This window comes from Dermacentor andersoni, chromosome 6, assembly GCF_023375885.2.
Source record: "Dermacentor andersoni chromosome 6, qqDerAnde1_hic_scaffold, whole genome shotgun sequence".
Classification (NCBI taxonomy): domain Eukaryota; kingdom Metazoa; phylum Arthropoda; class Arachnida; order Ixodida; family Ixodidae; genus Dermacentor; species Dermacentor andersoni.
Window position 1 is genome coordinate 178,584,564 of NC_092819.1, and position 13,586 is coordinate 178,598,149.

The window sequence follows — 13,586 nt, forward strand, 5'->3', positions numbered from 1 at the left end:
CATTTCGGCTGCTGCTGATGTGTTGGAAGTGCCGGTTGGCAGCTGCCAATTGCTGGAAGTGCCGATTGGACAGAAGGAAACGGGTGCCCACAGTCATTGTCCTTCTCGCTTCAGCTCCAGCCAATTGGCGGCAGCTAAAATTGACAATCCACTAGGTGGGCTCTTACAGAATACCCACCAGTAGGCTAGCAGGTTGCAGTGTGAGCAGAGTGAATGACAATTTTCTTTTTTCGTAACCTTCCTCCACCTTGTAGGCTTCCACAAAACTGATTTGCCAAATCATCTTTCTGCTTGTGCCAAGATCTGTGATAAAAAGTCATATAGCTGTTCCACCACTGTAACCAATAGTCTGTAGGCAGGTCATTCAAGTAAACTAAAGAAAAAGTAAATAACCGAAATAAGTGACAGGTTCGTGTAATAACACATGCAAGTGTTACGTTTGCGCACCAAAAAGTTTTAAGTGCTACGACTTACATGAGATGAAGGAGTATGCATGATGGGTGCAATAACTCATTTGATGCCTAATTTTTCTGCATGTATAAACAGTGCGTACCCTCCCTAGCGCAGGTGTTACAGTCAAGGAGGTTCTTTTTGGAAAGAAAGAATGGAAAGACATGGAAAGAGAGAAATGCAGACGAAAGAATGGTACACAAGAACTTGTTCGTATTTCTGTGCCGTATGAAGCGCAAGAAGTAGCAGCCCCTTTTATTGTCCTTTTTTTAAAGTCTGGTGCAGTAAACAGCGAGTGTTAACACTGACTAAAACCTCCTCTGCAGGGAGCTGATGAAAGTCCACTGTCGTCAGCTGGACGTGTCAGCTGCCCTGCTGGAGCTTGCAAGACTCTGCGTGCCGGCTTTGAACCGCTGGGGGGCTGGCACCCACTCGGAGCTGCGCCACTGCTTCCTGGTGGTGCTTGATGCTTATGCGTGAGGCCTTTGTGATCTGTTTTGAGGAACTGAATGGTGCTATTGATAGATCAATGAAAAAGGCTCAACTTGCAGCCTATCATGAAATTGGCTTCAGTGTTTCAAATGTTAAGTAGAATGTCTTGAGGGGTCAGCTGGTTCATTATAATGACTGATTGCTAAATGCCCAAAATTGGGAAACAGGACACCATGCAAGGAGAAACACATGGATGCATTAGAGCTTTCTGTGACGTGATCTGCAGCTGCATCTATGTGACAGCAATGTGCAGCATGCTTGGTCAAATGCTTTGGATTTTCCTTCTTTTTTCACACTTTCAGTTGCACATTTGTGCATGCAAGCGCATACATGCTAGTGGCAGCCAGACCAGTTTTGCAGTTTTGCTGGCACACAGGCTCAAAAGACCAAAGAGTTATAAAAGCGCTTGCAAATAGTCAAAAAAGATTTGCGGTAAAGCTACGTTCATCATCATCATCAGCAGCAGCAGCAGCAGCAGCAGCAGCCTATTTTATGTCCACTGTCCTGCGCCAACCGATTCCAGCTAGCACCCGCAAATTTCCTAATTTCATCGCACCACCTAGTCATTTGCTGTCCTCTACTGTGCTTCCCTTCTTGGTACCCATTCTGTCACCCTAATGGTCCAACTATCTAACGTCTAATCTGTGCATTACATGGCCTGCCCAGCGCCATTTTTTTCTCTTGATGTCTATCAGAATATCATCTATACCCGTTTACTCTCTGATCCAAACCGCTCTCTTTCGTTCTCTTAAAGTTATGCCTAGCATTCTTCGTTCCATCGCTCTTTGCGCGGTCTTTAACTGCGTTATCCAACAAATTTTTTGTCATTACTGTTCAGTTTTTGTACATTTAGAAATTATCCCGTAAAACTTATATGCATAATAAATACACCTCTGTTTTTGTTTTTCTAAAAGAACATGATGATGAAGCAGGTGGTGCTTCGGTAGAGGAGACTTAGAGTGCGGATAATGCTTGTTCTGGGAAGAGATCACTGACAAGGCGATTATTGAGAATGTTGTCACGACAGAGGATGGTGTTGGGCAACAGTTTATGGTTATTTAATAGCTAAACTAACAAACAGACATATTTAACCTTTCTAAGTCTAAGTAATCTAAGAGCGCTAGACTGAACCTCCATTTACATGATGTACTGAAGTTTCAACATTGTGGGCTTCATGTATATACCATGCTTATGATGCTCTGTATAGCTATTGCACTTATTCGTATTACAACATACATAACAACAGTTAAAAACAGACACAGACCACAAAAGTTTATAAAAGAAAAGACATTACGGCTCCTGCGCGAGAGCCGAAACGTCTTTCCTTTTATAAACTTTCGTGGTTGGTCTCCGTTTTTAACTGTTGTCATGTATATTCTCGACCAGACGGGTTTCCATCCAATTCTTTATTTCATACAAAATACTTATTTCATATGTAAAAGTTACTGTGTGAATTGGGTAAATTGTATCTTTTTATGTCTTGTGTAGATCAACTTCGCATACATCGTAGTGAAATACGTCTCATGTATAACAGGAATATAGTTATTTAAATATTTGTAGATCTACAATCATTGCATAGGTTACTACAAATATTGCATTTCTAAATGCGAGTGTCTTAATTTCCAAATGAATGCTGTTGTACGGATGGCAGGAGCTCTGTAAAGCTTGCATTTTCTTATGTCACTTTTCTTTAATTGTGTGTTGATCGTATAAGGTGAAAGTAAAGACTGATTGATTGAAAATGGTTGGGCAAATAGCCAAAGCTACTGGAGGCCTATCATCACACGCAGTTCGCAGCAAAGCACATATTGACCCTTTTCGCGGAAATCCCGTGGGCGCATCCATGTTCGATCACATGGTGACGCATTCATTGCTTGCCTCAACTGCCCCCGTTGCTTCCACGATTACAGTGGGTGTGTATGATACCATTGGGACTTAGCAAACATCGGCTTCGAGAGATATCGTAAACGGTGACTCGATGGGCGACATGAAGCTTTGGCCACAGCTTCAGAGAACATGCAAAGGCGCTTTCAGAGCTGATTAAGCTAGGTGCAAATGGCGCGAGCAGCGTATATGGTGCTTGTTCTAAAAGCGGGGCTAAATATGTATTCCAAGCTATCCAAACATGCCGCTCATGAATTGTATTGGATTAGTGTGTTTTGCTCTTCATTCTTTGACAAATATTTTGAAGCAGTGGCCTGTCACATTTCTGACTCAGTAAAGCTCCTTGGTGCGGTCACTATCTGATTATTTCCTGCCTAATCGCTCGCAAGTGTGCTCAGTTTCGTTAGATTTGTTCTTATTGCGCACAAAGCTTGAAATGTAGCCACTTTGTACATTGTAATACCTTGTAGCAAAGATTCATTATCGCTAGTAACTTGTTTACTCTTGTGGACCATCACAAAACATTGGGCTTCTACGATTCGTGTGCTATCAGTGTAGTCCGTCATATATTGTGCGTATATGGTGCGCATATGGTGCGCATATATTCAATTGTGCACCCATTCACTTATTGACATGTTGGCAATAGAGTGGGTGTAAGCTTCCGTGCCAGCTGGGTTGGTGTGTGAAGATGTTGGTGCGAAGGGTTAGTGTGCGCAAAACTTACTACTGCCGGATGCGGCACTACTTCCTTTGTCATTGTTTAACGAGTGGTACTTCCTCTTGCTGATGTTCCACAGCTGAAGCACTTTTTTTGGAAGATATAGTGATACAACACTCGCGAATGAACAAATTTCTGTATTTACGAGGAAAGCCGTACATCTCAAAGTATCGGTAACATGTTTGGAGAGCTGCAGCAGCGGTCCGTAAACTTGGCCACAGAGATTCATTCCATTTCTTAATATGCCAATCACTATTTTTGCAGCCAACTACTGCACACGTCTTCAATCTACATGATCAATCCAGCATGATTGGAGCACAGTGCAATAGCGAAAACTCAGTTGCATTTCCGGCAGCTGATCGCACAAAAGCAAAGTGGAAGCAGTAGTGGTTTCGTATTTGTGCGCTGTTGCTGAGGCCACTTTAGGCGTGCCGCTGAAAGCACTATTTCATTTCTCTAGAATAAACTACTCTGCGAAAAGGGCAAAAAAATTTGGAGGACGCTTAAGCTTCGCCTTTAAGAGTAGAACGTGGTAGCATTCAGGAATTCGAGTGGGCACACGAACAGCGCTTCTGGCATAGCTTTTATTCGTTTCCCCTTCGTGATGCAGGTTGGTGCACAATTATTATTACAGTCGCCGACTGTTTATTTGGACCTCACGGGGACTGCGGAAATGTCCGAATAAACAGGTCTCCGAAAAAGCAGATTACGAAGAAAAAAAATCCTTTATTTCCACGCACTTATTCGGGCTTGGCAGTAGGCTTGAAGAAATCGTGAATGTGCCGTTGCACGCTGTTCCGTTTATGTGCGCAATCAGATAAGCCTGAATCTCGGAGAGGGTCGTACGGTCACTATAGGCGGCTGAAAGCAGTCACTACTTCTACACGCGCCGCATGCGACGGCAGCGTAGCACATGGTGTGTCATCTTCCGACTCGGAGTTATCGTTCAGCGGGTCAGCAGAAACCTGACGAAGGATCTCGCCGTTGTTGAGTTCTGCGCATGTCAGTACAGCAGTGTCAGCACCTGTGAAACTGTCAAATGAGACATTGTCCGGAATCGCAATGCAACCACTGCGCGGGTCTTGGGAGAACGATTTCGGCGGCAGTAGGGAGCACATCGGAAGGCGACAAATCCTAGGCTTCCCGGATCCCGCTTGCTGGCATTCCCCAGCACAGTCTGCACGGGCACTGTCGGCACCATTAGACACTTGACGCGCCATACTTTCCGTAACCTCGACACATCTCACAGAGCAAACACCACCACGCCATCACGCTGACATCAGTCGCACAAACGAAAAATGTGGCCTACTCGCAGCTTCATGCACGAAGAAAGAAACAGATCAGCTGCTGGATTGTCATGACATGGGTTACTAAGCTGAGACCGGAACTGCTGTGGCCACGAACCAGGCAGAAACGTTGATGATGCGCGAAGATTTGCAGTAGCGCCACTTCGTGGGGCAGCAAGGAGGCTCCGTTCAAAACAAAAATGCCATTCAGCAAGTCGAACCGTGCACCGGTGAGAGCCGGTGCATGGTGCTCTCGATTGAGTTGGCTTAAGGAGTGTCCGAAAAATCAGACGAGAGGCTGCAAGGTGTCTGAACGTTCGGCAGTTGTTATACATTATGGTCTATGAGGCGAATGGCGGTGCCGCGAAGCAGAGCGAATAATCGAGCATGTCCGAATTATTGGAGTCGAAAAAATCAGTAGGCGACTGTATACGTTAAGTTATCTAATTCCCTGTGTCTGCTACTGTTCCCGTGCCCAAGGGTATTGCGCGAGACGTTATGTAAATGCTTCTCTATGGCTTTTATACTATTATGCTCCGGTGACACTGAGACTAACCCTGGTCCTCATACTTGTTCAGAATCACTTTTAGAAATCAAATTCCTCTCTAATGACCCCCTGCAGGGGCGTCTGCGTCAGCAGGCGTTTGGTGTGTTGTGACACCACATACCCAAGCACACGAGAGTTGGACTCTCCCGCGTCTCACCGTGCACGGCCTAGCCGTGTCCGGGGAAAAGGGGATCCTGGGGGTTGAGGCAATGCCGGGTGTTTGGACCTTTACCGCCCCTCGGCGGCGGCAGCACACCCCTTTGGCCTCGGCTTCACGTAGACAGCACCCCCGGACTGACCCACCTGGGGGAAATCGGTAGTTGCCTTTTCCTATCCTCCTCTCTAATCTTCGTCTTTCTCTTGCTTTCGGTCTTTCCTGTCTCTTCCTAGCTTCCTTTTTATTTCCGCTTTTCCCTGGCAGCAAGGGTTAACCTTGTGTGGTATAGCCAACCTTGGTTATAACATATTTGGTTATAGTAGTGTCGTACAGCTGGCGCGTGCAGGCCGTGTCTTTTCACGGTCCTGCAGCGTCCCCTTGTTGGGCTCCATGGTGGGTGGCTGGCGGTGCTGTCGAATTTCCGCATATATCTATGGCAAGTTCTTTTCCACCCCTTCCTGATCGCCCTCATAAACGAGGGCGCATCGAAGAAGTATTTAGGTTCCATGGTCGTCATAATGAAAACTTTCCCAAATTTCATGTCATTCACTCAGAGAAAACCGCAAAGTCAGCGAGAATGATCCCTCCTGTTCTAGTGTCTAAATCAATAACTGATATTCTTGCTTGATAGGCTTTAAAGTAACCAAACTTGCAAGTGGAGATCTCCTTTTGGAACTCCAAGATAAAAATCAGTTTGAAAAGCTGCCGAATCTTGTCTCTTTTGGGGACGTTCCAGTGAATGTGACACCGCATCGCACAATAAACACCAGCCGTGGTGTTGTATCTGATAGTGACCTGATTGATCTGACAGAGGCTGAACTACTTGAAGGCTGGAGTGACCAGAATGTGATCAGTGTAAAACGAATCAAAATGAAGCGCGATAGTAACAAAATTTAGACTAAGCATTTTATTCTTACAATTTGGTTCAAGTGTTCTGCCCGAAACAATCGCGGCAGGCTATGTGAAGATCAGGATGAAGCCGCATATCTCAAATACCCGCCGATGTTTTAAGTCTCAAAGGTTTAGCCACAGTTCCCAGAACTGCCGTGGCCGACTAACCTGTGCCAAATGTAGCGACCATGAACATCCGTCCCAGTGATGCAAGAACACTCCACACTGTGTGAATTGTGAATGGGGAGCACCCCGCATACTCGCGGTCCTGCCCACATTGAAAACAAGAAAAGGAAATAGGGGCAATGAAAACCAAAGAGAATATTTCGTTTAAGGAGGCACGCAGGCGCGTATCCTTCTTACCGAAGAATAGCTTTGCTGAAGTGGCGCGTCAGGGGGCAGCGTCACAACGGCCTCCGGTGGCTGTCCGGCCCACACCTATGAGCCGGCAATGACGTCACCTGCCCCCTTGGCGGTTGCGGCTAGCGCTGCTCCATCATCCGAGAAGGGGCCGTCGACCTCCGGGCTTGTGGCCTCAAGGCCCTCATCCTTTGAGAAGAGGCTTTCTCAACAAACAAATCGCTCACAAGAGCGGGTGTGCAGCGCTTCGCAGGAGGCGATGGACACGACACCAAGTTAAACGGTGCCACTAGCGCCTAAGGAGCGGTGAGAATCGCTCCAAAAAAGAGAAACATCGCATTACAGGACCGGAAAAGGGTCCTGTAACCTAAATTCTCTTTCTAGACACACAGCACTAACCTCGTTCCCGTTATGGATACCCAAATAATACAATGGAACGTGAGAGGACTTCTTCACAATCTTGATGATGTTAAAGAACTCCTTTGCAAATTCACTCCAAAGGTGCTGTGTGTCCAAGAAACACACCTAAAAGTAACACAGACCAACTTTCTAAGGCAATATGCCACTTACCGCAAAGACAGCGAAGATGCACTCACCTCCTCAGGGGGTGTAGCCGTAATAGTCGATAAGGGCGTTGCATGTCAGCAAATCAAACTCCGAACTCTCCTCGAGGCAGTTGCAGTCCGAGCTGTGCTGTTTGGTAAGTTAATCACAGCTTGTTCGATAAACGTCTCCCTCTCCTGTCAATTATCTAAAGCAGTGTTTCAAAGCCTTATCGATGAACTTCCTCCACGATACATAGTCGTTGGTGATTTAAACACACATAGCCGCCTGTGGGGCGACTCGCGTTCCGATGCGTGTGGGTGCCTGATAGAAAATTTTGTTTTCTTCAGGTGTATGTTTATTGAACAAAAAAGAACCAACGTATTACAATGTTACACATAACACATACTCCTCCATAGACTTGAGCATCGTTTCGAGTTCACTATTTCCTTACCTGGAGTGGTCTGTTCTCAAGAACCCCTATGGGAGTGACCACTTCCCAATTACATTAAACCTAACCAAACCAGATGCATGCTCGCCGCATTTCCCTCAATAGAACCTCGAATCAGCAAACTGGGAGCTGTTTCGAGAACTCACGTGTTTAGGATGGGACGACATTTCTGATTTTAATATAGACGATGTGGCATACCTAACTGGTTTTATTATTGACGCTGCAACAAAATGCATTGAACAATTTAACGGACTGGCAAAGAACCGTCGCATCTCATGGTGGAATGACGAATGTCGAAATGCACGCAAAAATCAAAACAAAGCTTGGGGATTGCTTCACAATTCTCCAACAGCTGAAAACCTTATTAATTTCAAACAAGTCAAATCTCAAGGCAGGAGAATACGTCGACGTGCGAAGAGAGAGAGCTGGGTGCGGTACCATAACTAGAATAAATACTTACAAAGACGAGGCAAAATTGTGGAATAGGGTGAATAAACTAAAAGGCCGGGAGACGAACCCCCTGCCCTTAGTAAGTACCCATGGAGATGGCCTGGAAGACCAGGCAGACTGTCTGGGAGAACACTTTGAGTATATCTCCAGTGCATCGCGTTACTCACAGTCATTCCTGAAGTTCAAAGAATGCGCAGAGCGACAGCGCCTTGATCGGAAATGTGCCCAAAATGAAAATTACAACCGCCAGTTCAGTTTAGCTGAGCTCAAAACTTCTCTTGCTTGTTGCAAAAGCTCAGCACCAGGTGGTGACCGTGTCATTTATGAAATGATCAAGTACCTGCATCCTGAAATACAGAAAACACTCCTCTCACTTTTTAATGTCATGTGGGCCGCTGGGTATATTCCATCTTCTTGGAAAGAAGCTGTAATAATACCCATACTCAAACAAGGTAAGGACCCGTCCTTACCTAGTAGTTACAGGCCTATCACTTTGACGAGCTGTTTCTGCAAGCTCTTTGAAAAGATGATAAACCGGTGCCTAATCTATATCCTTGAGAGCAATAGACTACTAGATCTTTACCAGTGTAGTTTCTGAGAAGGCAGGTCGACCGCAGACCACCTTGTCCGAATTGAGGCAAATATAAGGGATGCCTTCATACACAAACAGTTTTTTCTCTCCGTATTTCTTGATTTGGAGAAAGCATACGACACCACATGGCGCTTCGCTATTATTCGAGACCTTTCCGCTATGGGTATCCGTGGGAGTATGTTAGGTATCATTGAAAGTTACCTTTCTAACCGCACATTTCGTGTGTGGGGAGCACCCGCCTCCATTTCCTCCCGCGTACCCGCGTTGTCCCGTTTGCATGTGGCAGACGGGTCGAGCCAGCGTAGACAAGGGAGAGAGGCACTACGCGCCCTCCCTTTCTCCATCGCTCTTGTGACGCGCGTACCCCTCTCCCCCCATGCGGCTCACGCTAAAGGGAAACGTATCCGGCGGGCGAGGAGGACTTCCCCTCGCAAAAAGGTAAAAAGGCATAAAAACGTGCCACCGGGGGAGATCCTCTCACTTGGGACGCCGACACCTGGACCGCCTGGACGAAAGCATCTGCCGCATCCCGTGAGTGACCTCGTTTGTCTGACCCACCCAGACAACGAGGCAAGCCTATTTACTACTATTACTGAGAGGACGTCCCTCTGCGAGTGTTCACTATTGCTAATAGCAATAAACGTTATTACTGTTGACACCGCTGGTTGCCTTATTCGTTCGAACCTGGCGTAGCCGCGATTCCCGCACTATGGGTTGGGAGTACCACGAAGCGACTGCATGGGGCTAGATCCGGAGCTCGCCTTCAGCCCTAGCCGCACGCAGAGTGGAACCCCCACATTTGGCGCTACCAACCTGGATCGAATTCGGCAACACGGTGAGTCTTCTGGTGTGTGTTGGCGCTAGGACTACCCACGTTTCAGCGAACAATGGCGGCTGGCTTGTGTGACCTCTCAGATTTGTTCATGTTGTCAAATGTAGCGACGCAAAGTCAGCAGCCTATTGCTAACGCGGCGGCAGCTGTTGAACAAACCAGCAGCTTTGGTTTTGAGTGTTTCACGCAGAACAGTCAGGCTGGGGCAAATGCCACGTGGGCAGAGGTTAACCCCACTACGTGGCATACCACGTCGAGCCCCTCGCCGCATCGCGACGCGGACACAGAGGCACACAGGCACACATGCCACTAAATAACTCAACCCCGACGGCGGAGGCATCCGGCCCTTTGGGCGAGAGTTTGCCGTCTAGCGAGGCAATGCTGCAAAATGCGTTGCAAATCATGCAGAGCTTAGCCGGTGCCCTGCAAGGCACAATGCAGGCCTCGTTGCAGAGCGAGCAACCACGGATTAAGGTAGACATGCCTACCTACAGTGTGTACCGCGATCGCACGAGTGCAAGTGAGTACCTCGACTGTCTGCTGTATTACGAGCAGGCAACCGGGCTTTCAGACGCCGAACTAGTCGCGTGCATGATCCCGGTTTCACTGACGGACCAGGCGGCTCGATGGTTCCAACTGACCGGACACCGATGCCGCACAGTAGAAGAGCTCCGCGCGAACTTCCGCGAAGAATTTGTTCCGGCCAATTACGAGTGGCGTTTGAGGAGAGAGCTGCAGCTTCGTACCCAGCATCCGGACGAGTCCCTGCTGGAATATGTTCGAGCGATGGACAAACTTTATCGTCTCGCGAACCCTCTCACCACCGATGAACAGAAAGTTGAGCATGTCACACGGCAGGCGCACCCACTTTCGCGGCCTATTTCAGAGGTTTAGAGACCTAGACGAACTTGCCGCCAAGGCGAAGCGCATCCAGGGAGACATTCTCGCGGCGCGAGCATACCGCCCGCCTCCACCCACGGCGCTGTCACTCGAGCCTCGCTGCGCGTGGAACAGCGGTGCAATCACTTTCCACTCGTCTAGAGTCGACGCGTCGGCATCGTTCGCGGAGCAGCAGGTCCAGCGTAGTTGGGAGTTATCAGACTGCGCTTTGGACCCGTACGCCTATGCGCTGAGAACAGCACCGACTAATGCCGCACTCAGTGTGCCGCGACAAGAACGAGAGGCCGATGCGAGACTGGAGGAGCGGCACACGCTGAACGCAGTTCAAAGAAGCATCGGTGGGCCGGAGTGGAGCGACGGCCGCCCACGCCACCGATGCTTCAGCGGCCGCTGCTACCAATGCGGCCGATCAGGGCACATCGCCCGTGACTGCGGCCGCACGCCAGGCCGAGGCTAAGCACGTGGCTCGGAAAACGGGCGAGGCCGCCGGTGGTCCACCTTGGGCCACGTGCGGCGATGTTGAACATAGCCGGTGGTATCGAGTTACTTGCGCCTTTGGCTTTCGCATAGGAAGTGTTGCGGACTCGCAGGCGCCGTTCATCGAGCTAACGATAGCCGGAAAGAAATTTGCTGCATTATTGGATACCGGAGCAAGCACTTCATTATTTGGTGACGAGGTGTTGCATCATCTCCGCGAGAACAATATCCGCTTGAGAGATAATGACAGCACCTTCTGACTTGCTTCCGGCACAGCGCAATCGAGCGTTGCAGCTAGGTTAGTGATCCATTGGGAGAAACGTGTCAGGCGACAACGCCTCGTACATCTCCTGGGTTTATCAGTGCCTGTTATTTTGGGTCGAGACTTTCTCGTCAAGTCAGGCATTGTAATAGACATCGGCAACGGAGGTTACCGAGAGAACGGAACGGGTGCTTTAAAGCTTTTCGCAAAAGCGCCCGTGGCAACGGAGACGAGCCAGTCTCCGGGCGCGGCGCGAGTGGGCCACACCCGGCCACAGCCAAGCGAGCGAACCGTAATTGGCGCAGGCGAGGGGAGAGACACGGTGGCACAACAGTGCGCCACTGTTCTGCGAGGAGTAATGCATCCGCTTTTGTCAGAGGTCAATATGCCGGAGAGAGAACGGGCACAACTGTCGTCGCTGTTGTACGAATACGACGCGATTTTCACTGACCGTCCGGGCCGCACTACGCTAGTCAGGCACAGGATATACATGGGTGACGCTGCGCCATGGAAATGTAATCCTCGGCCGATTAGCTTGACTAAGCGGAAAGCACTTGATAGCGCCTTAGACGAACTCATCGACACAGGCGTGGTGGAAAGGTCGAACAGCCCACGGGGCTTTCCAGTAGTTCTAGTCCTGAAGAAGGACGATACCTATTGCCTTTGTGTAGACTACTGCAGGCTGAATGAGGTTACGAAGAAGGATGCGTACCCTCTACCCTCCATTTCCTCTTTAGTGTCTAACCTAGGCGGGGCGAAGTACTTTACGACGCTCGATGCTAGTCGTGGATACTTTCAGGTTGAAATGGACGAGCGTGACAAAGAGAAAATGGCTTTCACTTGTCACGGGGGCTCTTTCAATTTAAGATAATGTCTTTTGGTTTGGTCGGAGCTCCTGCTACTTATCAAAGGTTGATGGACCGAGTGCTAGGAGACGCGAAGTGGCAACATGCCCTCGCATATCTGGACGACATAGTGGTTTATTCGAAAACATTCAAGGAGCACTTGCGCCACTTGAGAGACGTCCTAGACAGGCTGAGGTCCGCGGGTATCACGCTGAACCCGAACAAAGCTCAGATAGCTGCGAGCAGAATAGCGCTGTTGGGATTCACGCTGGACAACGGCCGCGTCCTGCCGAGTGAGGATAAGCTCAAGGCTTTACGGAGGTACCCGTCGCCGAAAGATATCGGCGAACTGAGGTACTTTCTGGGATTGGTGAACTTTTATCGCCAATTCATTCCAGACTGCTTGGCTGTGCAGGCGCCTTTGACGAAGCTCTTGAGCAAAGACGAACGGTGGACTTGGGGTCAGGAGCAGGAGGCGGCACTGCGTGGCCTCACGAAGGTGCTCGCTGTGCAGCACCAACGCAAGGAAAGATTAGGCGATCCGATATCATGAATTTCCGTGCGATCCTCAACGGGCGGCCTGTCCGGGTCCCAAGATTCTTAGCACCCTCTGCTGCGTTACAGGTCTGATCGCCACCTTGGTCAAATGCTCTGCAGCTGCTGGGGACTGAGGGCCATTTGTTAAACAAATGAGTCATTTGGGAGGCAGTGGCCGAATACTGTACCAGGGAGGCCAATTTCTGTTCTGGTGAGGGAGTGTCGTCTTCAAGCATAATGGGTCCTCTTAATTTGGTTGTACCTGGATTAGTGTAGCCCCGCTTGCCCGTTTGCCGGTGTCAGGCGGCACTCCAAGGCTGGAGATGTAGTGTACTGGGGGCTTGAATTCAAGTTTCTCACCTTGAGGACAAAAAAAAAAAGATTCGGACATCTGACTGTGGCAACCGAGCATCGAATCTAGCTCAGTCAGATAACCCTGCGAGCTGTTAGGCCACCTTATTTTGGAGAATTCGAGCCCAAAGGATACTGCGTGCCTGAAAACATGCTTGAATTATCCATGATATACGGGTTTTTGCTGATCGCGAGAGGTGGCACAACATAGTATTTCTCAATTGTGCTAACATCGTGGTTTTAGTCTCCCATACGCATGTGGCCATGAACATGGCTTGATACACAATATATTTTCGGTGAATTTGAACAGCACCTAAAAGTAGTGTGGAAGGAAAAAACAAAAGAAAATGAGAAAAAGAAATACATTCAGTGCTTACCGGGAATTCATGAGTTGCGTATGGACGCAGGTACACCAAACAGCTTATGGTCGCGTCTTCCTGCTCCAGGCATCAGAGAAGTCTTTCCGAACGACACGGAACTGATACTGATGCGCCACCGAAGGTTGAGATGTCAGGTGTGAGGAGGGTGCATTGGCAGAGCCCTTACTGCTAGCGCGTTAAT

The 13,586-nt window shown here is 48.7% G+C and overlaps 1 protein-coding gene across 1 annotated transcript in view; it reads left to right on the top strand.

Annotated features, from left to right (window-relative positions):
• LOC126523919 (uncharacterized) overlaps window positions 1–13,586 on the top strand; it is a 359,924-nt gene that overhangs the window by 344,413 nt on the left and 1,925 nt on the right. Inside the window, exon 20 of the mRNA XM_050172335.2 lies at window positions 777–926. Coding sequence (XP_050028292.2) covers window positions 777–926 — 150 coding nt within the window. The remainder of the gene's footprint in view (window positions 1–776; window positions 927–13,586) is intronic.